The sequence below is a fragment of the Astyanax mexicanus genome, chromosome 15, assembly GCF_023375975.1.
Source record: "Astyanax mexicanus isolate ESR-SI-001 chromosome 15, AstMex3_surface, whole genome shotgun sequence".
NCBI classification, from domain to species: domain Eukaryota; kingdom Metazoa; phylum Chordata; class Actinopteri; order Characiformes; family Acestrorhamphidae; genus Astyanax; species Astyanax mexicanus.
In genome coordinates, this window is record NC_064422.1 from 1,214,881 (window position 1) to 1,242,840 (window position 27,960).

The following is a 27,960-nucleotide window of genomic DNA, read 5'->3' on the forward strand; positions in this document are numbered from 1 at the left end:
TGAGGAAGCTGAAGGGTATATTGTTCAGTGAGCTTCAGAGAAGCTGCAGCAGGATGGATCTGATGCTCCTCTGGCTGATTGTGGCCTACTGCTGTATTCCATCACTTCTGGCCATAAAAGGTAAGATCCACTCAAATCAACGGCCACTGACTTTCAGAAATGTGGTTGATATAAGGTGGTTAGATAGAGTTTTAATGTTGAAAAAAATATTGAATAGAAGAAGGTTTATACAATATTTACAAATTATATTTTATTTTTACTTCAAGCACATGCAATGTCCTGTCTTATAAATATAATAAGTACTTTGTTTTTATTAGTATTTTTTTTTCATTACACAACTTCAAATGTCTAAATATCGAAGTTCAGCTGTGCTGAACTTATCAAGAGTTAATTACTTGAATTTCTTGTCTCTTAATATGTGTTTGAGAGCATCAGTTGTGAAGTTGTAAAGAGGTAGAGTTACAGGTATACAGTAAATAGCTCTATTTGATTAATGTTTTAATCTATATTATGGCAAGAACTACTCAACTAAGTAAAGAAAAATGGCTTTCATTAATTCAGGTCAGTCAATCCATAACATTTCAAGAAATTTAAAAGTATCCTCAAGTGCAGACGCCATCAAAGACCATCAAAACGTTATTCAATGTTAACTGAATAAAAAGTTGAAAAAAAGCTGAAATGGCACATGGGTTGGGTTGAGTTCAGGGTACAATTAACTGTATATGAAAAGTTGCATTTCCTCTTCAGAGCTCTATTTTAATGCTGCTGCAAAGACCACAGCAGCTAAAAACAAAAAGGTGTTCTTCCTTTGTTGATGAGATGTTATCTATCACACACAACCACTCAAAAGTTTTAGAACACTGTTATTTTATTTAACAGTTTTCCAGTTTTTATTGATATTGAAGCACTTAATGAAAGTCAACAATGATGTTCTCTTTTTCTTCTCCTGTAAAGTTGAACATTCGGAGATATGTGGTCTTTGCTTGATAGTAACAATATGCATTATTATGCCATCCTCAAGTTTGGGCAGCCCTGACCAAAAGGTGCATGTGGTCTTAATGTTCTAAGTGCAAAAAGGTCACTTATTCTCTGATGCCTAAAAATGCTTTTAATGCTTAAAAGGAAAAATTGTGGCATTGAAAAAAATGTTATGGCAGCCTAATCATGATTTATTTTGTCCTAAATGTCCATAAACAGAATTATTTGGTGCAAATGCAGTAAAATATAATTTTTAAGTTATTTCCCTTTAGTTGACCAAACTTGTGGAAAAGGTTATAAAGCCATTTCTAAAGTTTTAGGACTCCAGCGAACCACACTGAGAGACATTATTATTTTTCTTATTATTATATTGCATTATATTATATATATTATATTATTATATTTATTTATTAGACATTATTATTATTATTATTATATCCACAAATGGCGAAAACGTGGAACAGAGGTGAACCTAAATATAGGAGTAGTTGGCCGACGCAAAATTGCTTCAAGGGCGCAGCGACGACTCATCCAAGAGGTCTCAAAAGACAACAACATCCCCACAACAACATCCACAGAACTGCAGGTCTCACATGCCTCAGTTAAGGACACCATTCATGACTCCACCATAAGAAAATAAGTGGGCAAATATGGCCTGCTTGGCCAAGACAAAGGCAACTGCTAAACAAAAAGTACATTAAAGCTCTCAATTTTGCCAGAAAACATCTTGATGACCCCCAAGACTTTTGGAAAAATACTCTGTGGACTGACAAGACAAACATGTAACTTGCTGAAAGGGTGTGTGTCCCATCCCATCTGGCAAAAAATAACACCACATTTCAGAAAAAGAACTCTGAAGACTTGCTGTGATGAACGGAATCATGAATTCCTATCAAAATGTCCTGAAGGAGAATGTCTGGCTGTCACGCCTGACTCTGTCAATCTGCTCCTGAAGCCTCTCTGCTTAAAGACTCAGGATCAGAACTACAGTGATTCTGAGAATCAAGAGTCTTCAAGCATTCTACGTCACCCAGCTGCTGACTGATTGCTAATTAATTCCACCTGATCTGCCTAGTATAAATACTCCCTCTGAGCAACTCCTTAGTTGCTGCGTATTATCTAGATTTCTAGCTCTGTACAAAGCATTCTATTCTGCCTTTTGATTTCCTGTTTTCTGACCTGGTTTTTCCTCTCGTTTGCTTTTTTACCTTATTCCTCTAGTTTGTTTGATTTACTGTTGCTGACCTTTTTCGCTCTTTGACTACTCTCTTGCCTGCTCCCTGTTATCTGGATATTTTTTGTACCAAACCCTGCTTGCTTATCGATCACTCTCTAGGTATGTTATTTATTATTGCTGCCCTTCTGGTTTTGACTCGCCCTGTTTGCCAAACTCTGTTAATAAACCCGTGTTTTCTAACCAGCGTTTGTCTCCCCTGGTCCTGATATTTGTCACACTGGCCATCTGTTGCTGTCCTCAAGCTAAAATTAACTTGGGTTCTGCAGCAGGACAATGATCCAAAACAGTTGTTGCTGCTAGGGGTGAAACAACCAGTTATTAGGTTTAGGGGGCAAACACTTTTACACACAGGCCTGTGTAGGTTTTTTTTTTTTTTCTTCTCCCTTTACAATAAAAACCTTAATTTAAAGACTGTATTTTGTGTTTACTTGTGTTGTTTTTCTAATATTTAAATGTGTTTTAAAATCTGGAACATTTAAGTGTGAAAAACATGCAAAAAATATAAGAAAGGGCTGCAAGTGGCTTCAGTTCAGTTATGTACTTTATATGATCTGTGTTACATTTCCTCTTTAGAGCACTATTTTAATGCTGCTACAGAGATCAGGGTAGCTAAAAACAAAGTGTGTTTCATTTGTAGATGAGACGGCATTCTCACATACTAATCAGGGCTGGACTAGTACTTGTTCAGGCCAGTTATTATGCAAGTACACAAATGTTGGTTAATGTTGGTTAAAGGAGATATGTTGGTTATCTATAATTTACTAAAGTAGTTAATTTTTTCATTCAATTATCTGTAATTTCTACTCTTTAGCCTTGTTACTCCTATTAATAAACATGATTCCATTTCACACCTTTGCTGTTTAAAGCAATTCAGAAAACCCATCATAATTGCCCATTGCTTAAATACCACCTCATTTACATAACTGTTCCAGATTGCTCCACACACCACACGAGGTGTCAATAATAATTCAAACTTTATTAAAGCATGAAAAAAGCTTTATATAGTCTTACTATAGTTGAATATTGCTTTATTGGGTTTATTTGATTATTTAATGAAGGTCAGATCTTCTAAGTACTCTGGCGTAAGGAGGTGGAGGAGTTGTGGGTCCGCCCCACACCAGAGCGCAAAGCCATGCCTGTCTCAGCTGGCCCGCATGAGGGCTGATTGAGCCGCCAGCTGGGACAGGCATATATACTCAGCTTCGGCCCTCATTTGGAGACTTTTCACTGGGGAGCTGAGGGCTGAGGCTGCGCAGACTCGTATGAACACTTTAAAAAAGAGAATACTGAACTCTAGAGCCCCACTGGGCCGTAGTATGTTCTTTTGAGTTGTTTTTGGGTGTGGTGGAGGGCATTTCAAAGCCTAAATAAAGGTACGTTTGAGTTCATTTACTCCCCGTGTCTGTGTATCTCTGTGAGCTTCCTCCTTCTGGGTCACAGTGGTCACGCCCCTAACCCCAGGGGCCTACCACAGTACATGCTGGCCTACTTGCTCTTCTATTGTTGCTGTAATTTCCAGGTTATTCAGACAGAGTCATACGTTAAGTGTCCTTTCTTGCTTTTGTTTCCATTTATTTGCTGAGTGCAAACAAGTACATGGAACCTTTTGTACAGTTTTGTTATGTTTACACTGTTGTACAAAATACAATCCTTCTCTTAATATGTTACTTTTATATTTATATATATATTAATTTAATATATATTTATAGCTATTATTTTTTTACAGCATATTTTCATTTTACAGAAATAACTTTACAATACATTTAACTATATATAGTTATATATACAAAACTTTTATTGACCTTGTTTATGGGCATGTCATATGGTATGTTATAAACTTATACACTTGTTGTAAACTGTAATGTAAAAAAAAAAACTTTCTTGTGAGGAAAACGTTTGGCTGAAATATCCTCAGTTAAACAGTTCCTATAACAATCTACCAGTCTCTTACATCAACTCAAGTTACATCAAGTTCATCCCACTCCTTCATGCAGAATTCTTTCAGTTGTGTAATCCTTCATCTTTAGTGTTTGATTGGATGCATTCACATTTTCCTCAAGCCCCCTCAAAATGATTGATTTACAACCTTTTTTTAACCATAAATACATTTTACATTACATTTGGAATTCTTGGACCCAGAGTGAAGAGTGGAAGAGTGGACACAGTACAAGCTGCTTGAGGTCTAGCAGGGCCGCTGCTAAGGTTTTGGAGGCCCTAAGCATAACTGGTCAGGGAGGCCCCCTACATCCCCCCTCCCCCCCCAAAAAAATAAAAATAAAATAAAAACACACACACACACACAAACACAAAAGGTTTACGCAAAATTTTACTATTTATTAAAATTACACTTGTAACTGTGAATATTTACAACGTTATAAGTAAGGCCAATAACAGTGAAGAACAGCACAAGAGTACTATTTATAATGTATAAATAATAAATGAAACGATGCATGTCTATTTTAAGCAGTGGACACGTCATTTACACAAGCCAGCCTTAAAGGTTATGAAATTATCGTTTATATTCGTGGTGTATTTATATCAGCCTGTCAAAATCTATAGAGCTGTCTGATCCTGCTGTCATACAGACCATTTGGATAGTGCACTGACGGCATTAGTCAATAGGTAGGCTACTCTGTTTATTAATTTTTTATTAAAGTCACTAAAAATCTTCAAACTACACTACTACTATTTGCAAACGTGCCACGTGCCTTGCAATACCCAGATTAGTTTCTAGTTAAGCGTTTAAAGCTACCAAATCAGCAAAGCCAACATAACTAGCTCAGGCAACACCACTGAACATGAAGTAATCAAAACTATTTAAACCTTTATCATCGAAGTTACTCACCAGAAAGGGATGCATGGGCCTCATCTTTCTGCTTCTTTTTCTTCTTCTCAGCTCCAGACTCAAACCGTCGCTTCATAGTTGAATTACCATTTAGTAGCAACTTCGCGCGGTGAACTTGTCTCCTGCCAAACTCAAGTAGCGTTGCTACTTTAGTTAGGACTAAGGTTGCCAGATAAGTTACGATTTTTCATCCTATTTGTTTATTTTATTTTAAGTTTTTAACTTACACAAATATTGCACTGGACAAGTTTTTGTATAGAATGGCCACATACACTTTAAAAATGGTTAAACATGCGCAAGATTTAGCGCCTCCATGCATTTTTTGATTATTTATTTGACTGGAAAATGTCACATCTGGCAACAACCAACAGAGCAAACCGAGCCGTGCCATTTCAGGCAATAGGGGTGGGGGCATTATATTATGCACAAAAATAATAACGTGCCGCTTTTAAGTAGTAGAGTAGGTGCCCCATGCAATGTTTAAAGACAAAAAAGATGAGCGTATCATAAATAATTCACATTGGGTTTTAAATTTAATAATGTCATAATTTCAACACATTTCATTCTCAGTCAATTTGGCTCCCTGCAACTGCAAAATGGTTGAGGCCTAACGCTGGCTGCGTTGTCTGCGTATGCAGAGCGGCGGCCCTGAGGTCTAGTCTAAAGTTTCACTAGTCAGTGATGGTTTGGAGAGACATGTCATCTGGTGGTGTTGATCCACTGTGTTTTATCAATTCCAAAGTCAGTGCAGTGTTTTCCCAGATCATTTTAGATCACTTCATGCTTTTCCCTGCTGATTAGCCACACCGCCCACACATTCGAAAGTACCAATTGCTCTTATATAATTTTATAAGTTAACGAGATACTGACTGTTGGATTATCATTAGCTGTAAACTATATTCATCAACATTAAAAGTAATAAATGCTTGAAATTGATCACTCTGTGTGAATAGAATCTATGTAATACATACAGAACCAATTATTTAAAACACATTTCGAGAATATTTAAATGTTTTAAGATGTACCAGTATACGCATAAAATGAATGCAGACCTGTAATAATATACCATCAATATGAATAATAAACAAAACGCTACGTATACAAAAGTAATACAAAAAAGGAATGTATTTCAATATCAGGAATTTTGAATAGATTAATTATTTAACTGGAGATGTTATGCTACTTGTTCTCAGAGTTCATTGCAGTTGAGAATAAACTGTCCTGTTAAATCTACAGTCTCTTTGTACCCTATCTTACATTTCGCCAAATTTATCTCCGCTGATGGGCGTGGTGGTTTGGAAATAAGGTGTGTTTAGGTAAATTTCTGGCATATTGCTATCTTGGCATTGGATAACACAGGTGCAATAACTGACTGGAAACAATCTAGCAAAACGTCACCAGTCAGACGTTCATTAATATCTTGGTAAACTCACGCTTGTTACGCAAACATGGACGTGCAGCAGCTCATAAACCTCACAAACTTTTACATCAACAATAAACAGAATACGAGATAAAACAACATTGCTATTCCTGTAAATTTTTTTCTGCTAGTGCACCTTCACAGCATGAACGAGGCATAATAACAGAATGAGAGATCTCAATTACTTTCTTTCTTATTTATTCACGAGTTTATTTGGATATTGGAATGATGTGTAGCTTTTGAGTTTATTTTGTTAAGCAGATCCTATTTAAGTTATTTCTTGATTGAGAACAGGTGTGGCTGGAGAATCTGAACTCTGAACTGAACTGTTTGATAAACCACAGTTATGTTATTCTTTAAGTGGTGGGGGGCAAGCACTTTTTCACACAGGGCTAAGTAGGTTTGGATTATTTTTCTCCCTAAACAATAAAAACATTAATTTAAAAACTGCATTTTGTGTTTATTTGGAGTTTCTTTGACTAATATTTAAATTTATTTGACCATCTGAAACATTTAAGAGAGACAAACATGCAAAAAATAAATCATAAACACTTTTTTACATAACTGTAAATGATTGCCCCCCCGTTCTCCTCCTCTCTGTTTGTGCAGATGAACCTATACTCTCCCAGAGTCCACCAGCCATCGTCCTGAACCAGCTCAACTCCACAGCTGAGCTGCACTGCTCCACCACACACGAAAATGTCGTCGCCCTGTATCTGAAACAGCGCTACTCCAGCAAGCGAGAAGTGTTGTATCTGTATTTCAAACACTCAACTACAACAATCCACCCTGACTACAAACAGCGCGTATCAGTGAAAGGAAAGTGCTGTGAGTTTGCCATCGTACTGACTGAGCTGCAGATCGGAGACTCTGATGGATACTACTGTGAATGGGTGCTAACAGAGCCCAGAATCAACCAAGTGCAATCCACTGAGACACTCATCATAATAAGAGGTATAATATTTCCATGCATGCACAATATTAGAACTGAATGTGGTGGTGTCAATCATTTAAAAACGTTATCATATTTATCACAACATTGTTCTGTGATTAATCTAAAATGAATCACTCCTGTTCTTCTTAAGACCTATTTATTTAACATAAGTATGGAATATATGAAAAGTAAATGAAAGAGTCAGTCATTGCAATATCATGTGATTAAATACGATAAACAGTGAATCTGGAACATCTTATATGTAAATAAAACATATTACAGTGAGTAATCATATTATCAGCCCTTTCAAAAAAGTTGCTCTCACTGTTCTAGTTTGTCACTGCGAGTCAGGTAGCTGTTAGCTAACAGAAACATTACCCATATAGCTATATATGTTGTTTCTAGTCTGTGTGCTGCTAAATTACACAGCTTGTACACAACACGTATGCCTATTGTATCCAGTGTACATGATTACTTACTGCTGTCTTGTTTGTCTTTTCTTCCTCTTCTTTTTCTCTTCTTTTTTCTCTGGCTTATGATGGATAACTCTATTGCCCCATAATTGCTAAGGGTTCATATTTTACCAGCTACAGAAATGATAATCTGGCGAGCTACTGTTACTGCTGGCTACTAGTAGGAGGGGCTCCTCTAAAGGTCTCCTTCAGCTAAAATCCATTTTTCTTGTTCTTTATAAAATACAATAGGTCTGAGTTATATATACATGCATGAAACTGTTCTTCAACCTCCATTGTCTGCAGGAGCTAGTAAAAGAAAATACTCAATCAGAAAACTCGCCCACCTCGGCTCGGGACCGCCCACAGACAGAGCTAAAGCCGAGCTGCAGCAGAGCCTCTCGCCAGCTAAAGAGCTAACAGTTCAGTTTACACCAGCTAGTTCATGTTGGCTATCTTGTGTAAGTAACTGTAGGTTTAAATCGGATCACTGGTTGATTCTGTGTTTTACAGAGACCTTAAATATACACTAGGGAAGCGCCGTTAGACAAGGTAGAACAACTTGACAGAACACCGGTCAAAGCGAGCGCTGTTCACGTCAGATTTTATGGTATAAAGCAGACTCTGGGGCTTCGATGTGGTGAAACTGTCCAAGCACTGAATCACCAAGTCTAAGGTAAGAGTTTATTAGCGTTAGTTGGTGGGTGTGGGTGGTGGTGGGCGAGCAGGCTCCACTTGCATAACAGCACTGATAACATTTCTCGACCGTGGGGAGAATGTTGCTGTACTTTCCTGCATTGGCCTGTAACTAAATTTAAAGGAGCGCTCACACAGTTCATTTTTGTATTCCATTCATAACCAGTCATTCAATTCATAACCAGTCAGCCCGAGACAGTTGATTGGTTTGCTTGCCTTGTTGCAATGGGACCGTAAGCGACTTTAACAAAAATCACATCCACATGCAGAACATGAGGCCTCACACCATCTATCTTCCAAAATGCGTGGTATACTCTCTCTAGTCAATAGTGGTGATTTTTGGCAGTATAACCAGCTAAGCTGCTTCTTCCATCATGTGGCAATGTAACAGCTGAGTAAACTTCCTCATTACTGACTTTCATATGAGATCATTTTTTCCATGTACCTTCTAAACTCTAAAATAGTTTTATACTAATTTTAAACTGCAAGCTAAACAGGGGCTGTTCAATCTATTTTTAAACATTTAGTGCCAGTTTCCAATAATTGATGACTTTCCTTTCAATGGAAAAACTCTCTTTTTAAATACTGTTCATTGTCTGGGAAACTACCCCTTATATTTAGGATTCCTCATGATTAACACTTGTGAAAATACATCAGAAACATTCTCTTTAATCTCTCAAATGAGCCCTTATATGAGCCATTCCACTAAATAACCATATATACAGTGGCAAAAAAAAAAATAAAAATATTTGGTTTTGAATTTTTGTCACACTTACATTTTTCAGATAATCAAACATTAATATCAGACAAAGATATTCTGACACTTTTTAAATGCTGATTTAAAAACTGATGAAAAATCTCATTTATCCTCTATCAGTCTGGAAAAGGTTACAAAACTTTGGGACTCCAGTAAACTACGGTGAGAACTATTATTATTTACAAATGGAGAAAACATAAAACACTGGTGAACCTTCCCAGGAGTGAACAGCCGACTGAAATTATTCCAAAAGGGCATGAACAACTCATCCAGGAGGTCACAAAAGAACCCAGCAGAACTGCAGGTCCATTTGCATCAGTTAAGGTCGGTAAAGCTTGATTGCAGGTGTTGCCACCAAGGGTGGCACAACCAAGTTATTAGGTTTAGGGGGCAAACACTTTTCACACAGAGCTAAATTGGTTTAGATTGGCTTTGTCTGATATTAAAGCTTTTCTGATAATCAGAAAAATATATCAGTATGACAAAAAAAAACAAAAAGCAAATACTTTTTCATGCTGCTGTATTTTCATGCTATACTGTATTTATTCTTAATTAGGGAGAAAACAGTTATTTTTTTGTTAAATATTTGCACAACATTGAAAAGAAACTTACGTAACTTAAAAAACAATGAAGGACTGGTTTTACTCAACTTCTTCCATATACTACACCATCCTGGACTGTTGCGTATGATATTATAAGAACAATAAACATTATAAACATTAATAGAAGAGGTGATTCTTCAAGATCAACAGAAAATTTCAAGATCAGTTACAGAACATACCAAAAAAAAAAAACTCTACAACACACAACCTACACACTAAACAAGACAATTAAATGCATTTTACTGCTGCCTCCAAGGGCGCTCACTATAAAGGGCAGGAGTAGAAAGCATCCCCTGTAAAGCAGTCACTGTAGAATGCCTGGCTTTAACAGGAATTAACATAACAAACCAATAATTACTCAGTTCTCACACAGGAGCACTTTTATACAGTAATTCATGTCTTCATTACATCCCGGCTGGATTACTGTAATACACTCTATTTTGGAGTCAGTCAGTCCTCCCTCAGACGCCTCCAGTGCAAAATGCTGCTGTCCGACTTTTAACTGGTTTACAAAAGAGAGAGCATATAGTTCCCATTCTGGCCTCCCTCCACTGTCTGCCTGTACATTTAAGAGTTCATTTTAAAGGAGCATTCAGTAGGAAATGAGAGCGAGCATGTAAATTAGCTCCCTACAGCAGTCCAGTTTCAAAACACCACAGAGAGAAACACCCACACCTCCCCAGTCTCTAAGCTCACTTGGGTTGCCAAGTTATGAAGGCTGAATCTACAAAATCCAGGCAAGTTCTGTAACTTCTACCATGGCAAGCAATGACAAGTCATACTCTGTTAATCAGCTAATGAATACATTTAAAGTGTTTTTATTGTTTGCACATTACAAATCATCTCAGTTAGCTAACCTAGATTTATGCACCGCTAGCTGCTTTAGCTTAAGCCAAGCTTATACTGGAAAAATCCCACTGCTCCAAAAATACACACCCTAAAGTTGGAGTTACTACTTTACAGGTCCTTGTAATATACTGGGTAGTTTAGCAGATAACATACATATGAGTAGCCAACGGTTTTATCTTGTTGCAGCCTGATCTAGATATCAGTTATGACCTGCCCTCACTGCTGTTAAGCAAAGCCAGTGAAGGCTGGGATCATACCATCTGATTAAGTCACAAAATGAAATTTTAATTTTTTCTAAAATCTGTATCTAGCTTATATTGAAGTGAGTTATGTTTTCCATTAATCGTTTTGGACGTAACAAATCACTCAATACATAGACACATTCATAGAAGTCAATATAAAGACTAACTTTAGGTTTCTGGGGTACATTTTTGGAGTACTCATCACTACCGAGGTATTAATCAGATGTGACACGGCTGCTCCAACGTTGTTTCTGAGGTCAGTTCATGTTAGTGTGTGTAGCATGACTAAGGTTGCCACCCGTCCCGTAAAATACGGAATTGTCCTTTATTTGGCAACTAAATGTTGCGTCCTGTATTGAACCAATAAGGGATGCAGTTTGTTCCATATTTCCATAAATGTCCAATCCACGAGTATATCTCTTAAAAATCAAAACTAAACCCCTCCTCCCTCCGCTCTGCTCCTCTGTGCACAGTTTATCTACAGACAAATAAGTATTATATATGGCAATTTAAAGAACTGATCAAACTAATAGATTAACAGTTAATAAATAAATATTTTTTTATTTTTTAATAATATTTATTTTTTATATATATGCACAAAGTAAAACACACCACTGCTGCGGGTGCCCCATCTCACAAGTGTCGGGCCTGTGGTGGACATGGCCCAGAGGAGCCGTGGTGGGTGTCACTTATTTGAAAGGTGGCAACCCTAAGCACGACTGCGTTAACTAGCATAGTCCAGATCACTTTAGCTAACCTTGCTAACCGATCTGTCTCTCTCTCAGGCACCCTCTGCCTTGTCTCAGCTGCACACAGACCACTAATAGTAATGTGAACTCAATTTCACAATTCTTATATTAATTTAAACACCAGTGCCTAGTAACGTTCACAGTTTTACCACCAAATTGGGCTTGTATGAAAATCTATCTCATCTCATCTCATCGTCAACCGCTTTATCCGTGAAGGGTCGCGGGGGGGGCTGGAGCCTATCCCAGCAGGCATCGGGCAGAAGGCAGGATACACCCTGGACAGGCCGCCAATCCATCGCAGGGCAGACAGACACAGACAGACACACAGACACATTCACTCACACACTCACACCTAAGGGGCAATTTCAATCAAGTTCCAATCAGCCTGAACGTGCCGTCTTTGGACTGTGGGAGGAAACCGGAGAACCCGGAGGAAACCCACGCAGACACGGGGAGAACGTGCAAACTCCACACAGAAAGACCCGGGTCGCCCCAGCCGGGAATCGAACCCAGGCCGTCTTGCTGTGAGGCGGAAGTGCTACCCACTGCGCCACCGTGCCGCCCGTATGAAAATCTAGTCACGGGTAAATGTACAGGGGCGGCCCTGAATTTTACACAGCCACCAAAAAACAAAAAAAACGGGGGTATTGCCTTGGATGTTGCGTCAAAACATGCAAGAAAACGTGTACAATTCGACACTTACATCAGTCTTTCTTGGAAGATTGACTACAATAATAAGAACCAGGTGAACAAAATGACATAAGGGAGGACAGTGTGAAAAGGAGAGAGGGAGAGAGAGTGAGCCAGCAAGAGAAAAAGAAAGAGAGAGAAACGTTAAAAAGGAGAGAAAAAACGTTCAGGGAGGGGCAAGAACAGAAATGAGAAAAATCAGTTCTTTTTTTGCTAATAATGTAAATATTAAATGTTCTTGACTTGGATATAAAACTGTTTTAAAAGATCTAAAAAAACACTAATAGTACAATGTTATTAATGACTTTATGATAAAAAGCAATATTGATAATAAATCCCTTACAAACAAAATAATAAGTTGTACACTCATAATTGTTTTGCCCTCTGCTTCAAACTTGTAACAGACATATATTTTGGGCTAGTTTAAGCTTCTAAAGGCCGGGTTTTAGACTGACTTTGGGCTGGATATTTTTGTTGGACCTGGCAACTCTGATTAAGCTTCTGAAAAGTCACAACATTGTTTTTGTCCAGAGTTTCCCCCAAGGTTGTATAATGATTGATGTTTGTATTGTATTGATTGCTTTGTGAAAATAGAAAAAGTACACTACTAATCCAACTAGTTCTGGATCAGTCCTAATTATCAATCATTCAATGTAAATTCAATATATTGATTTTTATTACAATGTTGCACATTACTCAAATGTTACGTGACACTTCAAAACACCACAGCTCTGAGGGTAAAGGAGTTTTACAACCAGACATTACATATCAGAAGAGTTAAACTCTATAAGGATTGACTAATGCTGACTAATACCAGTCACCACAGCGCTTTGTATAGTTCTTTTTTTAGCCAGGCAGTGTATTTGGTAAAGAAGAATGGGCAAAGATCTCATTCTCTAGATGCGCACAGCTGGCAGAGGCATACCCCTGAAGACTCTACTAAGTATTGATATAGGGTAGCTAAATATTTTTGTATTTCACACTTTTTCACAGATTTGTTTTATTAAATATTTTAAAACCATACATTGTTTCCCTTGTGCTACGTTGCATTGGTCTATCATTTAAAATATCAATAAAATACATTTAGGTTTGTGGTTGTAAGGTGACAAAATGTGAATAAGGGGTATGAATACTTTTGCAATCCACTGTAATATAAAGTGGGACCACATTTATTTATACTTTATACAGCATGCAAACATTTGCTGAGAGCTGCTTTATTTTTCACCATCAGTTTAGCTCTGATGTTTAGAGTTAAGCTCACAGGCGTGTAGGTGGGAGGTCAGTAACTATATTATATGTGTGAATAAGTCTGTTTGAATTTTATCTGTCAGATGGAGACCCAGAAGAAGAATGCAACAAACAACGCACGATTCATCACGTTCTCTTCATGATCAGCGTGGCCATAACTGTCACAATGTTCATTATATGCGCTGGTCTGCTGATATGGAGAATCCAGCAGGTAAAACAGGTAAGATTTTCCCCTCATTTCTGTAGCATCATGTTTTTGTAGCTTAACCCTCGGGTTGTCCTCTAGTTTACTAACACATTCTAACACCCCCACAATTTAAACCTCTAGTGAATTATTGTGATTAAATGTAGCAAAAAGTTTCAGCATTAGATATTTTATGTTTCTATGTATGTAGCTACACCCCCAATTAAAAAAAGTATGGGATTAATTTATACATATATACATGACTGTGCATTTCATTCATCTGACCACAGAACAGTTTTCCATTTTGCCTCAGTCAATTTTAAATTTTAGATCTTTGAACTAGAGAAGAAGACACCTCTGTTTCTGGATATTGTTGACATGTGATTTCCTCTTTGCATGATACAGCTTTAACCTGCATGTATGGATTAGTGCACAGCAAACTGTATTCACAGACAGGAAAGATTCCTGGAAGTGTTGCTAAGTCCATGCAGTGATTTCCTGTACAGAATCAGTACAGCCCAAACATCACCAGCATCCAATACACTATACACTATACACAATACTATACACACAGAAATTTCTCCATATTCTCTGAATATTTTGAGGATATTACAGGTAGATGGTTGGATATCCAAAGTCTTACCAATTGTATTTTTGTTTATTTGGAACTTTGTTAAAATGTTAAGACAGATTTTGTAGAATATTTGCTTCTGAGAGACTGAAATGCTGTTTTTATACCCTAAGTTAGTTTGCAAATTGTCCCAACTTTTTAAGTTCTAAATATTTAATTTTTTTGTGAAATAGTAAACATCTCACTTTCAAAAACGGAAATATGTTTTACGATCTGCTGAAAATAAATATAGGCATTCAATATTTGCAAATCATATCCTTTTGTTGTATTAAAACATGTTTAAATGTTTTAATATGTATAGTGTTCTATAGCCTAAAGGGGAGGGTGACCTGAATAGTGACCTCAATATTATCTAAAACAAATACATTTAAAGGTTTTTTTTTTGCATAGGTTCAAGGTAATGTCACCCAAACCAGAATATGTTTAATATTTTAGATTTTTTAAAGTAGCATCTCTTGCTTGTTTTGACAGTTTTGCACATATTGGCTGGATTTTTTTAGTTTTATGAAGTAGAGTCATCTGGAATTCAGGCTTTCAGTTAACAGCTGTGCTGAACTCATCAAGAGTTAATTACTTGAATTTCTTGTCTCTTAATAAAGTGTTTGAGAGCATCAGTTAAAGTAAAGTAGTGAAGAAGTAAAGTTGGTATACAGTGAATAGCCCTATTTAAAAAAACGTTCTAATCCAGATTATAGCTAGAACTACGCAACTAATAAAGAAAAAAATACTTTAAGAAATGAAGGTCAGTCAATCTGAAAAGTATCAAGAACTAGTGTTCTCGAGTGCAGTCGCAAAGACCATCAAAAACTTTGTGATAAAACTGGCTCTCATCAGGACCGCCCCAGGAAAATAAGAGCAAGAATTTCCTCATCAGAGTTATCAGCCCCAGATTAAAGTCTGAATGACTTTATTATTCATTAACAATATTTGGAAAAAAAAAAGACATTGAATGAGAAGGTGTTTCCAAAATTTTATATTTTTATATATAATATATATTTTTTATATTCTTCAAATATGATTCTCAATTGCTGTATTATTTTTTTTAGTTATTTCATAACAACTGAAAAAGTTTACAGTTCTATACCGTTTTTTTTAGATTTGCCAAAATAATAAGAACAAACACATTTAGAGCTTTCAAATATAGAAACTTATGTTTCTTTTAAATGTATTGTCAATGAAGTAAAAAACGTGCAAGCACAATACAACTTGTTTTAAACTTATATAAAACGTATGTTTAATTGTAAAATATGAATGTAATATTCAATATGTAAAGATGTACAAACTCCAGTATTACTTAGTTATCTTTGTTGAATTAGGAATTGTCTTTAACCCTTGTGTGGTGATCATATTTTTGTTCCTCGTTTACTTTGTTACTTGTATTTAATTCAGCAAAATGAAGCAATTTTACATTAAAATGCTTTACACATGCTCGCTTCACCTAAATTGTAAGCAATATAAACAGCTTACATGGTTAATATTTGCTCTTTACCTTTCTTATGTTACATTTCTTTTAAAAAGTGCTACTCTTTTTTTATTAGTTTTTTAATAAAATGTAAAAGAAAATGAATTAAACTCAAGATATGAGTAGAAAATTTGTTTAGTTTCAAATTTACAAATGAAGCAATGTTTATTAGCCCTTGGGGTGTACAGTGTGTGTTTATCGAAAATCAGCCAATGACAATGAGTTTGAGTTAAAAAATTAAAAAAAGTTAAAAAAATATTTTTTTAGTATCATTTGATGAAAAATGAAAACGGGTCCCACAGACCCGAACACCACACAAGGGTTAACTGTAAATCAGATTTTTTAGAGATGTTAAACTTGTGATATTTAATAATCAAAGTCAAATTGACCCGAGGGGGGGTGGGGGGGGGGATTTCTTATGAAAAGGATGAATGAACTGGTGGTGTTAAGAAAGTTCATTAGGTGTTTTTGTGAGGCTGGTGTGTCAGTGTAAAGGCAGGAAGCTCAGGGGAAGCTCACTGCCTGTAACTGCTGCTACCAGATGACCCGGTCAGGAAATGCAGAAATAGACCTCAGACTTTATTGTTTCCTGAATAGATGATGTCTACATTAAATCAGGGAAGCCAGTGATAACAAAAATCTGCTGTTTTAGCATAAACAACATGAAGTCACACTGGATCGGTCTTACTGGTAGCTGGTAATCTCTAAAAAAAGCAGCTTGGGAAAGTTTATTTGGTGACATTGCATCAGACCACTTTCAGGGCTCATTGCCATGCAAAGGAAAAAGCTGCACTGTGCCAAAGGAAAGCTGCTCAAAATGAATTTCTTTGTTTAACCAATATATATATATATATATCGATTTATATTGATTAATAGCTTTAAATTGATGTAAAATACAGACAACTATATTTTGTTAAACCAACATCACTTTTAACTCATTAAAGCTGAACTAAAATAGATTAATTCAGTTAAAATCATAGTCTTTATATAACTTATAATCTAGTAATATTCACCAGTTATTACGTTATGCATGAGTTGTCTTTATTGCCTTAAGCCATCATAAAGCCACTCTCAGCAGCAGAGTAAGTTGTGACTTGCTCTTATACGGTGGCGTGAAAACGTATTTGGCCCTTTTTTTCATTTTTGTCATACTGATAAAAATATCCAAACCAATCTAACCCTGTGTGAAAAAGTGTTTGCCCCCCATAAATGAACTGTGATTAATCACACTTTTTGGAAAGCTGAGTCCAATTTCACTACTAACCCCAACCAGTTAATGTCTGTTTAATGTCTCGGGCAGCTTTTCTGCTTCAGGGCCGAGACAACTTGCTGTAAAAGAATAAACCAGGAATTCTGCTGTTTACCAGACAATGATTTAAAGCACACAAACAAATCCACCTCAGAATGGCTTAAAAAAACTAAATGAAGTTTTTAAAGTGACCTAGTCAAAGTCTGATTGTATCACTTTTGTGAAACACTGGATGTTGCATATGTTTGACTCTCTTAAATGTTTCAGATCATCTATTTAAATTTTAGTCAAATACAACAAAAGTAAACACAAAATGTAGTTTTTATTATTAAGGGAAAAATAATCCAAACCTACATGAGCCTGTGTGAAAAAGTGTTTAACCACTAAATCTAAAATCATAGCAGCAACTGCAATCAGGCGTTTGCGGTAACTTCCAGTGAGTTTTGGAGGGTTTTGGACCATTAACCAACTTACCTCATACCTCAGCATCTCAAAAGGATTCAGGTCAGGACTTTGACTAAGCCACTTTTTTTTTAGCCATTCAGAACTTTGCCCAGTCTCTTTCTGATGGTGGAGGCATGAATACTAATCTGTATTGTTATTATTTTTATTAACAAAGCATTTATTTTATAAATTAACTACAATAAAAAACTGCAACTAATTCAAAGCATTAATCTGTGTTTTTCAGTTGCTACAGGACTCTTATCTGACTGACAGCGGTACTAACCAATCAAAGCTTTTTAAAATGGCTTCTGCCCCTGTGTGTCTGCATGGACCCTTCTTCTATTTTTTGAAGGGTGTAGTAGTGAGTTTGTTAGTAAAGTCGAAGGACAATCTAACCAATCAGATTCATGATTTTCACTACGGGGGCGGGGCCATGGCTGTCTAATCCCTTCTTAGTCGTAAAATGGAGTTCATGCTGGATTAATTCAATAGTAAGTAGTAAGCTAACTATCAAAGAATAGCGACTGTAAATGAGACAGATATTGTGTCACATCATATTAAAAAGCCTTTTTATTATTATTTTTTTTTTTTTATTGGAGAAGTCCATCAAAGAGAAACAGATAATACAAAAAACTTTCATTATGCTCTGTGTCCATACATCTCGAACAATTGACAATGTTGTACAAAATAAAATAACAAAGGTAATTCTATTTAACAATGTAATCTGACTTCCCTAGGATGTAAATCACCATTTTTTAATCTATTTATTTATTTATTTTAAGGCAAATAACTATTTACAATAAAAGTGGGGAAGTTTCAGTACAAAGAAAAGAAAAGAAAGATTCAAGTCAGAGGTCATAGGGTCTACAAAAAATCAGGTCGTTGGGGTCTTATATAAACTAGACATTTAGACCAGATCCGATTGAATTGATCAGTTTGGATTCTTAATGAATAAGTAAGTTTTTCCATTATAAAAATTTCATAAACAACATCATACCACTCTTGAATTTGAGGAGGCTTAGTAGATAACCACTTCCGTGTGATTACCTTTTTACTTGCAGCAAGCAGGATACTCAGTCATTTTGTATCATTTGAACACATGTCCAAAGAGAGATGCCCCAGGTAAAGAAAAAGGGTATATTTAACTGAAATATAGTACAGACAGCCTGATAAATAGCCCTCCAATATCCAGACAATACAGTACAATCCCAAAAAATGTGAAAATGACCTGCACCGTCTGTGCCACATAATCTCCAGCAATTAGACCCAGAACCCTGATGCCTTTTCTGCACAGGAGTTACAAAAAATCTAAGGATGTTTTTCCAGCAGAATTCTCTCCAGGTTAAGGAACTTGTTGTTGCCCACTGAATTTGACATATTTTATTCCAATCCTCCTCTGACAGCGACATCCCCCCCCCTCTTTTTCCCATTTTTCCTTAATGTAAAGTGTTTTGTCATTCCTAAGAGAGTTGAATTCTTTACAAAGCCTCGAGATGAGGCCAGGACAGACACCTGATGTAATAGTTGACCAAATAAACTTAAGATTTCCTTTCTCATGCGCTTGTGGGTCGGCCTGTTTAATTAATTTATTAAAATAGGTTCGTACTTGAAGATATCTATAAAAATCCATATTTTTCTTTTAAAGACTGAAATGATTGAAATACTCCCTTTTGTAAAAAGTAATGTATGTTGTTAGACCCCTCTTAGCCCACATTTTAAAGCCACTATCCACTTTATTGGGGGAGAAGTCACTGTCATGGGCACACCATCTCAACAATTTTATAGAACCCTGTGTATCACTTAGAGTAATTATCCTTTCCCAAATCTTCAAAGTTAAGCCAATCCAGGGATTCTCTGTATCCAAAAGTTGTTTCATTAATACTCAATGGAAAATTGGGTGCCATTGCATTTTCAATTTCTTTCCATCTTGCTGCATAATAGTTATCGCACCAACATATTAAAGGCCTTAGCTGAGAAGCATAAAAATAATCTCGGAGGCAGGGGAGGGCGACACCTCCCTTCTCTTTTCCCAGCTGTAATGTGGTATATTTTATTCGAGGTTTCCTTCCCTGCCAAACAAATCGAGAAATCCATTTATCCCATTCTCTAAATTGTTGATCAGATATATCTATTGGTAGGCTCTGGAAAAGATAAAGTAATCGAGGTAGTATATTCATTTTGACTGTCTCTACTCTCTTAATTAGAGTAAGGCATGGAATTAAATTCCATCTTTGCAAATCTGCTTTTATTTTAACATTTAAGGGACCGTAATTTGCTTGGAGCAGCTCAGACAAATCCTTTGGTAAAACTACTCCTAAATACCTTATATCATTTAAATGGATATGTGTCACATAGAGTTTTTGGTGGGACATAGTTAATTGAAATCACCTGAGTTTTTAGTATATTAAGTTTATATCCTGAAAGAAGCCTGAATTCTTCCAGCATAGTCATCAGTCTCCCAAACGAATGAGTGGGCTGCCCTAAGTATACTAAGACATCATCCGCAAATAATGCAAGCTTTTGCTCAACACCATAAACATCAATTCCTTTAATGTTTTGATTTTGTCTAATTGCTTGACAATGAATAAAGAGAACAACAAGGGAGAAATTGGGCAACCTTGTCTTGTTCCACGTTCTAGCACAAATGAGTCTGAAAGGTCCCCGTTTATTTTAATTCTTGCACTGGGTTTATTATATATTGTTTGTACTATTTTAATAAACGTCTGATGGAAGCCAAATTTTTTTAAAACTTTATATAAAAAACCATCTAACCGAATCAAACACCTTCTCTGCATCTAAACTCACTAACACTGCTTCAAGTTTATTTTGTTTAATGTATGGCATTATTTGTAGGGTTCTTCTTATGTTATCCTGTGTTTGTCGTTGCTGTGTAAATCCGGTCTGTTCCAAATGGATAAGGTTAGGCAAAAACTGCTCAATTCGTCTTGCTAGAATAGATGTAAATAGTTTATAATCTAAATTAAGTACACTGATTGGCCTTTAGTTACCCCATTCTGATTTGTCTTTTCCTTCTTTGGGTATAACTGAGATAATTGCTTCCTTCCACGAAGGTGGGATTTCACCCTTTTCTAAAATCCAGTTCATAGCTGATAACAATACTGGAGCAAGTTCCTCTTTGAGTGATTTATACCACTCAGAGGTATATCCATCCGTTCCTGGAGATTTCCCCGGTTTCAATCTAGAAATGGCCAGATTTAACTCCTCAACTGAAATTTCCTCTAGAAGTGTTTCATTTTGTGAGTCTGTTACTACTGGTAAATGCAAAGTATCTAGAAATGTATCAATCTGTAGGTCATGTGACATAGTGGGTTGGGAGTATAAATCTTTATAATATGTATTAAAACTTTCTTGTATCCAATTTAGATTCAATCACTTTAGTTTTTGGGTTTCTAATTTTGTAAATAGTATTATCCGCTTGCTGTTTTCGCAGTCTATAAGCCAAGAGTTTTGCAGATCCCCCCCCCCCCCACTTCATAATGTCTTTGTTTTAAGAACAAGAGTTTCTGCTGTATTTCCAAATTATATATCTCCTTTATTTCATGTTTTAATGTATTTATTTCCTGCTTCAGTTTTGTCTGGGATGTTTTGTAATTCATTGTCTGTAATTTTTTTAATCGTGTCTGCATTGTCATTTTGTGCTAGGTACTCTTTTACGTCCATTTTTAAACCCTGAACTGTCTGAGGATTATTTAAAATAGTTGAGTTCAGCTTCCATAATGTTGATCTACATTTCCTATCCAAGATTAATGATAAATAAACCGGGGCATGATCAGACAAATCTATTGTAGCAATATCGCAATCCCTAACCTTGTACTTATCCCGACTAAACAGAAGAAAATAGTCTATTCTTGAGTATGTTGAGTGTGGTGAAGAATAAAGTGTATAATCTCTACTAGATGGATATGTTTCTCTCCATATATCTATTAATCCTAATTCTTCCATTATCATATTTATTTTCTTACATGTAGAGTTTTGTTGAATGCTTACTCCAGAAGAATCTAGATTTGGATTCAGACGAATATTTAAATCCCCCCCACAAATCAGTGTACCCTGGGAACTAGCCATCAAATCAAATAACCTTTTGAAAAAAACTCCAATCACTTCCTGGAGGAGCGTACACATTTAAAAGTGTTATTACTGATCCCTCTATTTTGCCTGTAACCATTACAAACCGTCCATCCTCATCTGTAACATCTGATATATGTTCATATGACAGTGCATTTGACACCAAAATTGCTACTCCTCTTCTATGTCCTGCCTTATATGAGGAAAAATACAAATGCTTAAAACCCATTGACTTTAGCTTAACATGCTCTGCTTTGTTTAGATGCGTTTCCTGAAGTAACGCAATGTGTGCTTTATCTTTTTTTAATTTGGACAAAATTTTACGTCTCTTAACTGGATTTAGGACCCCATTGACATTGAAAGAAATAATTTTTATAACATTATTTGTTTGCATTCCCCTTTGTATCGAAAATAAGCAAATACAGATAAATGTACATACATAGACCGACCTCCTCCAATTTCCTCTGTAACATAGTTAGAAAATCCCCATCGCAATAAGAACAATTGCAATTTCACTAGAAATAAGTAAAACAATTTTAAGCAAAGAACAAATGAAAATGACTTTGGTAGTTCCGAGAATGAGGTCTTAATGCAGACCTTGTAAAAGTCAACAGATCTAGAGGGATAACCTCTACTTTTTGTCCTTTTAAGAGGGCCCTCCATGTTTTGCCTTTACTGGCATCTCCTATCAATCCCGACTAAATTAGTTCACTTTAATATACTAGGATGCATTTTCTCCTGCCGTTTGTTCGTTTTCCATAACTAAACCCTGGTACCTGATTGAAGAGATTGTTCTGGTCTTGTCACCTCGCTAGTGCCTAGCGCTTAAAGGCACTAAATTTTTCTTTAAAGCCAGCAGCTCCCTTATCGCGACCGCCCCGTCTGGACGGTGGTCTGCTTGGGTGCCAGGTCAAACGCCGAACCTGGTCCAGAAGCCTGTCAGGCTGAGAGATCACAGTTACAGGTAGTCCCCGGTTTGCCATGTCTCGTGTCGCCTCCTCCACTGACTCGTAGATTACTGTCCCTTCGTCATAGAATACCTTCAGCTTTGCTGGATACAGAGTCCGAAACTTTATGTTGTTATCTTTCAGAGCTTTTCGTGCTTCTGCGAATTCTCGTTGTTTGATGAGGATTCCGGATGTGTAGTCATGATCCAGACTTATTTTGCTGTTGTTCCACACAAAGCCTCTCCTTTGCCATGCCAGTTTTAGGATGTTTTCCTTCGTTCTGTAGCTAAGAAATCTGGCCACCAGTGATCTCGGCGGAGCCCCCGGGGGGGGGGTCGCGGACCCAGAGCGCGGTGGTATTTCGAGGTTCTCTCTGAGCAACTTTTCAACAAAAGTAATCACAGAGTCTGCCTCCCCTCTGCTCCTTCTGGAACGCCATATATCCTCACGTTTTCACGTCTTGAATGGCTCTCCTGGTCCATTAGCCTCCCCTGTAGCTGCACCTGAAGTTTTAGCATCTCAGCCAGGACATCCTCCGTGACTTGTATTCTTTCTTCGTTCTGTAAGATTCGTGTTTCTGCCTCATCCATCCTAGAATTCACTTTCGAAATCTCTCCTTTAATGGATTCGAGCTGGGATCTGCAGTCTTGTCGAAAATCCCGTATTTCTCTAAGAATCAGCTCCAGATTAGCTCCTTCTGCCGTTTCTTCCGCTCGTCCACCATCTTGGCCTGTAGCGTTAGCAAGAGAAGTGCTATCGCCAGGCTCAGCTTCGTCCTCGCGCTTTTCTGGATATTGGGTCGTTTTTTTACCCTTAAGCCTAGTCGCCATTCCTGCCCCGTCTTCCATGCAAAGGTAATATCCACTTTTTAATAGTAACTTTCAAGTTCTGGGGCGTTTTTTCGCTCTTTTAGTCGGGAGACAAGTTCTTATGCCGCCATCTAGCTGGTGACGTAACCGGAACTCCTTCGACTAGTGAGTTTTTGTGTGTACTTAATGTTTTGGCTGCCTGGTGAACTGTAGGCACACAAATGAGTGATCTTTGTTGAACGGTTGTACTTGTAGGAACATTAAGCATTAATTGTTGGGTCTATTGTATACTTTTGTGGTTTGTAGCTGTATTTGTGGGCTGTTGATGTGTATTAAGTTCATATTACTAAGTCAAGACAGAGAATATGTAGATGGTGTTAATGTAGATGGTGTAAGAAATGTGGGGGCCCAGTTTGACAGACTGTGAACAACTTGTGAGAAATTTTTTTATCCAGAAACTGATTGGAGAGGGTATACCCAGGTTAAGCAATTTGCTTACCAGGATGTCTGGGATGACTGTATTGAATGCAGAGCTGTAGTCTATGAACAGCATTCTGAAATAGCTTCCCCGCTGCTCCAAGTGATTCAGTGCGATGTGAACTGCAGTGGAGATGGCGTCTTCTGTGGACCTGTTGGGTCTGTAGGCGAACTGGTGTGGATCGAAGAAGGTAGGTAGATTGGTTTGATACGTTTTTGGACCAATTTTTCAAAGCCCTTTATGGTGTAAGTGCTACAGGTCTGTAGTACTCTAGGTTCTCTGTGACTGGCCTTTAAGGAACTGGGGTGATGGTGGCTGACTTTAGACTGGATGGTACCCTGGCTTGTGAAAGCTGTTAAAAATCCTGGTTAGGACCCCCCGCCGAGCTGGGTGGCACAAGCCTGAAGTATTTTATTTGGTACCCCATCCGGGTGAGGTGACTTCCTTGGATTTACCATCTTCAGCTCACGTCTCACCTTATATTCCTGCAGTGCTGGTACATGAATATCGGTGTTAGAGATAAGAGGGGGTCGAGCAGGTGTATCTGTACCTGTCCTTTCCACCCCAAACCGGGCAAAGTAGCAGTCCAGCTTCTTCGCCTGGGGGGCATCTGCTTTCATAATGCTGTTGGTACAGCTTTTGTAGCTAGTTAGATGTTGTATTCCTTACCACATCCTCTCAGGGTTGTTTGTGCTAGGTGGTTCTTGATCCTCTTTCCTTCCTTAGCTTCTTTAATGCCTCTCTTCAGTTCAGCTCTAGCAGTGCTATACTGTACCCTGTTCCCTGTTCTGAAGGTGATGTTTCAGTTTCTTAAGAGCCTCTGGAAGTTTTTTTTGCCATCCAGGGTGTTTGATTGGGAAACACCCAGATAGTTTTATTGTTTGTGACATTGTCGTTGACACAGAATTTGAAATAGAAGAGCGCAGTCTCTGTAAATTCCTCCAGATTGCCTTGATCAAATAGGTCCCAATCAGTGCTCTGAAAACAGCTGTGGAATAGCATCCTCAGGCCAGATTCGAATGATTTTAATAGCTGGCACACTTCTTTTCCTGAGTGGGATGTATCCAGGAAACAGGAATAGTGAAAGATGGTCTGACTGACCAAGGTGAGGAGGAGCTACTGACCTGTAAGCCTGTTTGATGTTTAAGTAAACCTTGTCCAAGATATTTTTCCCCATGATCCACATGCTGATAAAAATGGAGAAGGACAGTTTTCAAACATGCCTGATTAAAATCCCCATGTGGTAATGTGTGCTTCATCCGGATAATCTTTCTGTTGTCTGTTTATAATAGATAGCAGGTGGTTAAGGACATTGCTAACATTAGCATCAGGTGGGGCATACACAGCAGTGACTGTTACCACACTTAGTTCTCGGGGTAAATGGAAGGGTCTGCATATCGCAGTGAGAGCTTCTAAATCAGAGTCACAATGTTGGGATACAACTCTGCTATTTGTACACCAGTCATTATTTAGGTAAATACAGATCCCCCCTCCTCTGCTCTTAGCTGCACCACAGTGTCTGTAGCCAGCTTTCAGTTATAATCATCACACAACAGGTCCGGATGAGGTGGTTGTCGGTAGTAAACATCCTTAATATATCCATTTTATGTGTAATGGATCTAGCGTTCGTAAGAAAGATGCTCGGAACCGGGATCTTTCAGTTAGCCTCCTTAGCCTAGCCTGTGCTCCTGCTCAACATCCTCGTTTTTGCTTGCGTTCTCTCAATCGTCTTCGCCTGCCAGGCTGGCTAACAATCCAAGGAGATCCCGGTGGACGAGCGATGTCATCTGCAATGTTTTGAGCCTTCTGAAATCCACTTTTGATATCAATACTGCACTGCAGGCTGATAATCACCAAATTTTGACGGCCGTATGTATGTAGCGCTTTTCACTGATACAAATAAACAAATAAACAAAAGCACCCAAGCAAGAGAGCATTGAGCTGCTGCACTCATGCGTGCCGCCATCTTGAATCATCTTGGGCAAACCCTTTTTCACACAGGGCCATGTAGGATTGGATTTAATTGGGATTGGGTTTAATAAAAACCTTTCTTTAAAAACTGCACACAGTGGGCACAGTTATGTGACCCATGGTAAAAGATCAGATCAAGCTACAGATTGTATGCTCTATGCTCTACATATCCTGTCTGAATTTAGATGATAATGTGAAAATAAACAAATCAGCTTCCTTTGCTGATTTGGATTTTTTTTTTTTTTTTTTTTGCTCTTGCCCTCTGCTGAAAACATCAGTACACACAAATTGAAAGATTAAGGGGTAGTCAAAACTAAAATTGCTGCCAGAGATTTTTGGGGTGATGTCCAAGAAGATCCTTTTTTGTTTTTAAATGTTTTTAAAAGGCCAAGTGAAAGTTTCTTTAATCAAAAGTGAATCTTTTTCATAGACATTTTTATTTTTATATATTTAAAACAAAAAAACTAATCTTAAAATTGCTCTCCATAATGTGATTTTTAAGTCAGCTGAACAAGAAATATTGAGCTAAAGCAAGCTAATTACCTCAGCTAACATTATTAAGTTTTTTGTTAAAAGTCATTTGTGTTTGCAAATTTTACAAATTGTAGTTGAACTCTAGTTGTGGTCAAGCCAACTACTCTGCATTACTCTGCACATGCTCAGTGCTCAATGCTTAAATGGGATCTACTAAGCAATTCTGCAGGGGTTTTCACCTGATGTTGGTCACTGTATTTGCACACTGGGCTTGTCCTCCCACCTCTCACTCATCATCAGTGTGTAGTCATTCCCCACAGGCTGCTGCTGCTGCTTTTGGGGTTTATATTCTGTATGTGTTATATAGTAGTTAACTGCCTGGTCTTATTGTTGAAGGCTGTAAGAGCAAGTTGCTGTGTTCTGTGTTGCTCAGAGTGAGCATATGCTGCCTGGGTAGTTGGACTTAGGTGTCTTTGTTTAACAGATAATATTTAATTGACGCAACATATTTTCTTTAATTGGACCATAATGTAGGGTTGTCAGCAGAACTTAAAATATGCATTTTACAGTACTTAAATTAGACCAACTAAGAAAATAGGCGCAAGTTGGTGGGATTTAAAATATTTTACAGTGTAGAGTAGCCCTTTTTTAATGTAATGATACAGTATGGAGTAACAATGTAAACTTATAGTATTTTACTGTGGATGATCTTGTAATTTGTGTTTGTTTCCTTGTTTTTTTTTACAGTCAAATAAGCGCTATACGCCTTATAAAGTGCATCAAAGGAGTCACCTACCCCACTGTCCCAACAGCAGAAGATAACAGCAGAAGATAACAGCAGAACATAACAGCAGAACATAACAGCAGAACATAACAGCAGCTTGAATGTCATATTCTTTTGAAATGATCAAATTTTACCAGTGTTATGCAATATGCAGTGTTATTCCAAAAGTTTTAAACGGGGGCAATTTGAGGCTCATAATGAGGTAAAAGAAAAGAAATCTAACAAATAAAGATATGATTTTAAACAGGCGATATCAAGAGCTGATTATATTTGTGACTTGGTACAAAAGCAGTCTTTGGAGAGTCAAGATGGTCAGAGAATTATCTGTTTGTAAATGAATAATTCCTCTCCAGCCCATTAAACTGATATTATTAAACTGTTCAAGGAATTGGGAGGTATTTCAGTTTGTAAAGGGCAAGGGCACAAGTATTTTGATATTTTATAGAAACATTTGCTGCCTATAAAACCTCATCTTTTCCAGGGCCATCTGTGCATTTTTCAGCAAGACAATGTAAATCCAGATGCTGCACACATAATAAAAATGACTATGAATAAAAAGGGTATGTGTACTGGACTGATCTGATCTGTTTACAGTAGGACATGTGTAAAGAACTGACAACATCACAAAATGAAAAAAATTCTACTATGTCATTTTGTTTTGGAATGTGACGCAGGAATGGATCTTTGTCAATAAATGAAATGAATATAATCAGATGAAACATGAAATATCTTGGGTTTATAC

The 27,960-nt window shown here is 37.2% G+C and overlaps 1 protein-coding gene across 1 annotated transcript; it reads left to right on the plus strand.

Moving 5' to 3' along the window:
- Positions 1-27,937, plus strand: LOC103025353 (uncharacterized). The gene is made up of 4 exons (XM_007239499.4): positions 1-120; positions 7,090-7,434; positions 13,783-13,919; positions 27,182-27,937. The coding sequence occupies exons 1-4, from the start codon at positions 54-56 to the stop codon at positions 27,254-27,256; spliced, it is 624 nt and encodes a 207-aa protein (XP_007239561.2). The 5' UTR covers positions 1-53; the 3' UTR covers positions 27,257-27,937.
- Positions 27,938-27,960: the final 23 nt, after the last annotated feature.

Excerpts from the sequence above, each read along its gene's own strand:
- LOC103025353 (XM_007239499.4), top strand. The coding sequence starts at position 54 with ATGGATCTGATGCTCCTCTGGCTGATTGTGGCCTACTGCTGTATTCCA. Across the intron at positions 121-7,089 it reads ATCACTTCTGGCCATAAAAG|ATGAACCTATACTCTCCCAG; the intron begins GTAAGATCCACT and ends CTGTTTGTGCAG. Across the intron at positions 7,435-13,782 it reads GACACTCATCATAATAAGAG|ATGGAGACCCAGAAGAAGAA; the intron begins GTATAATATTTC and ends TTTATCTGTCAG.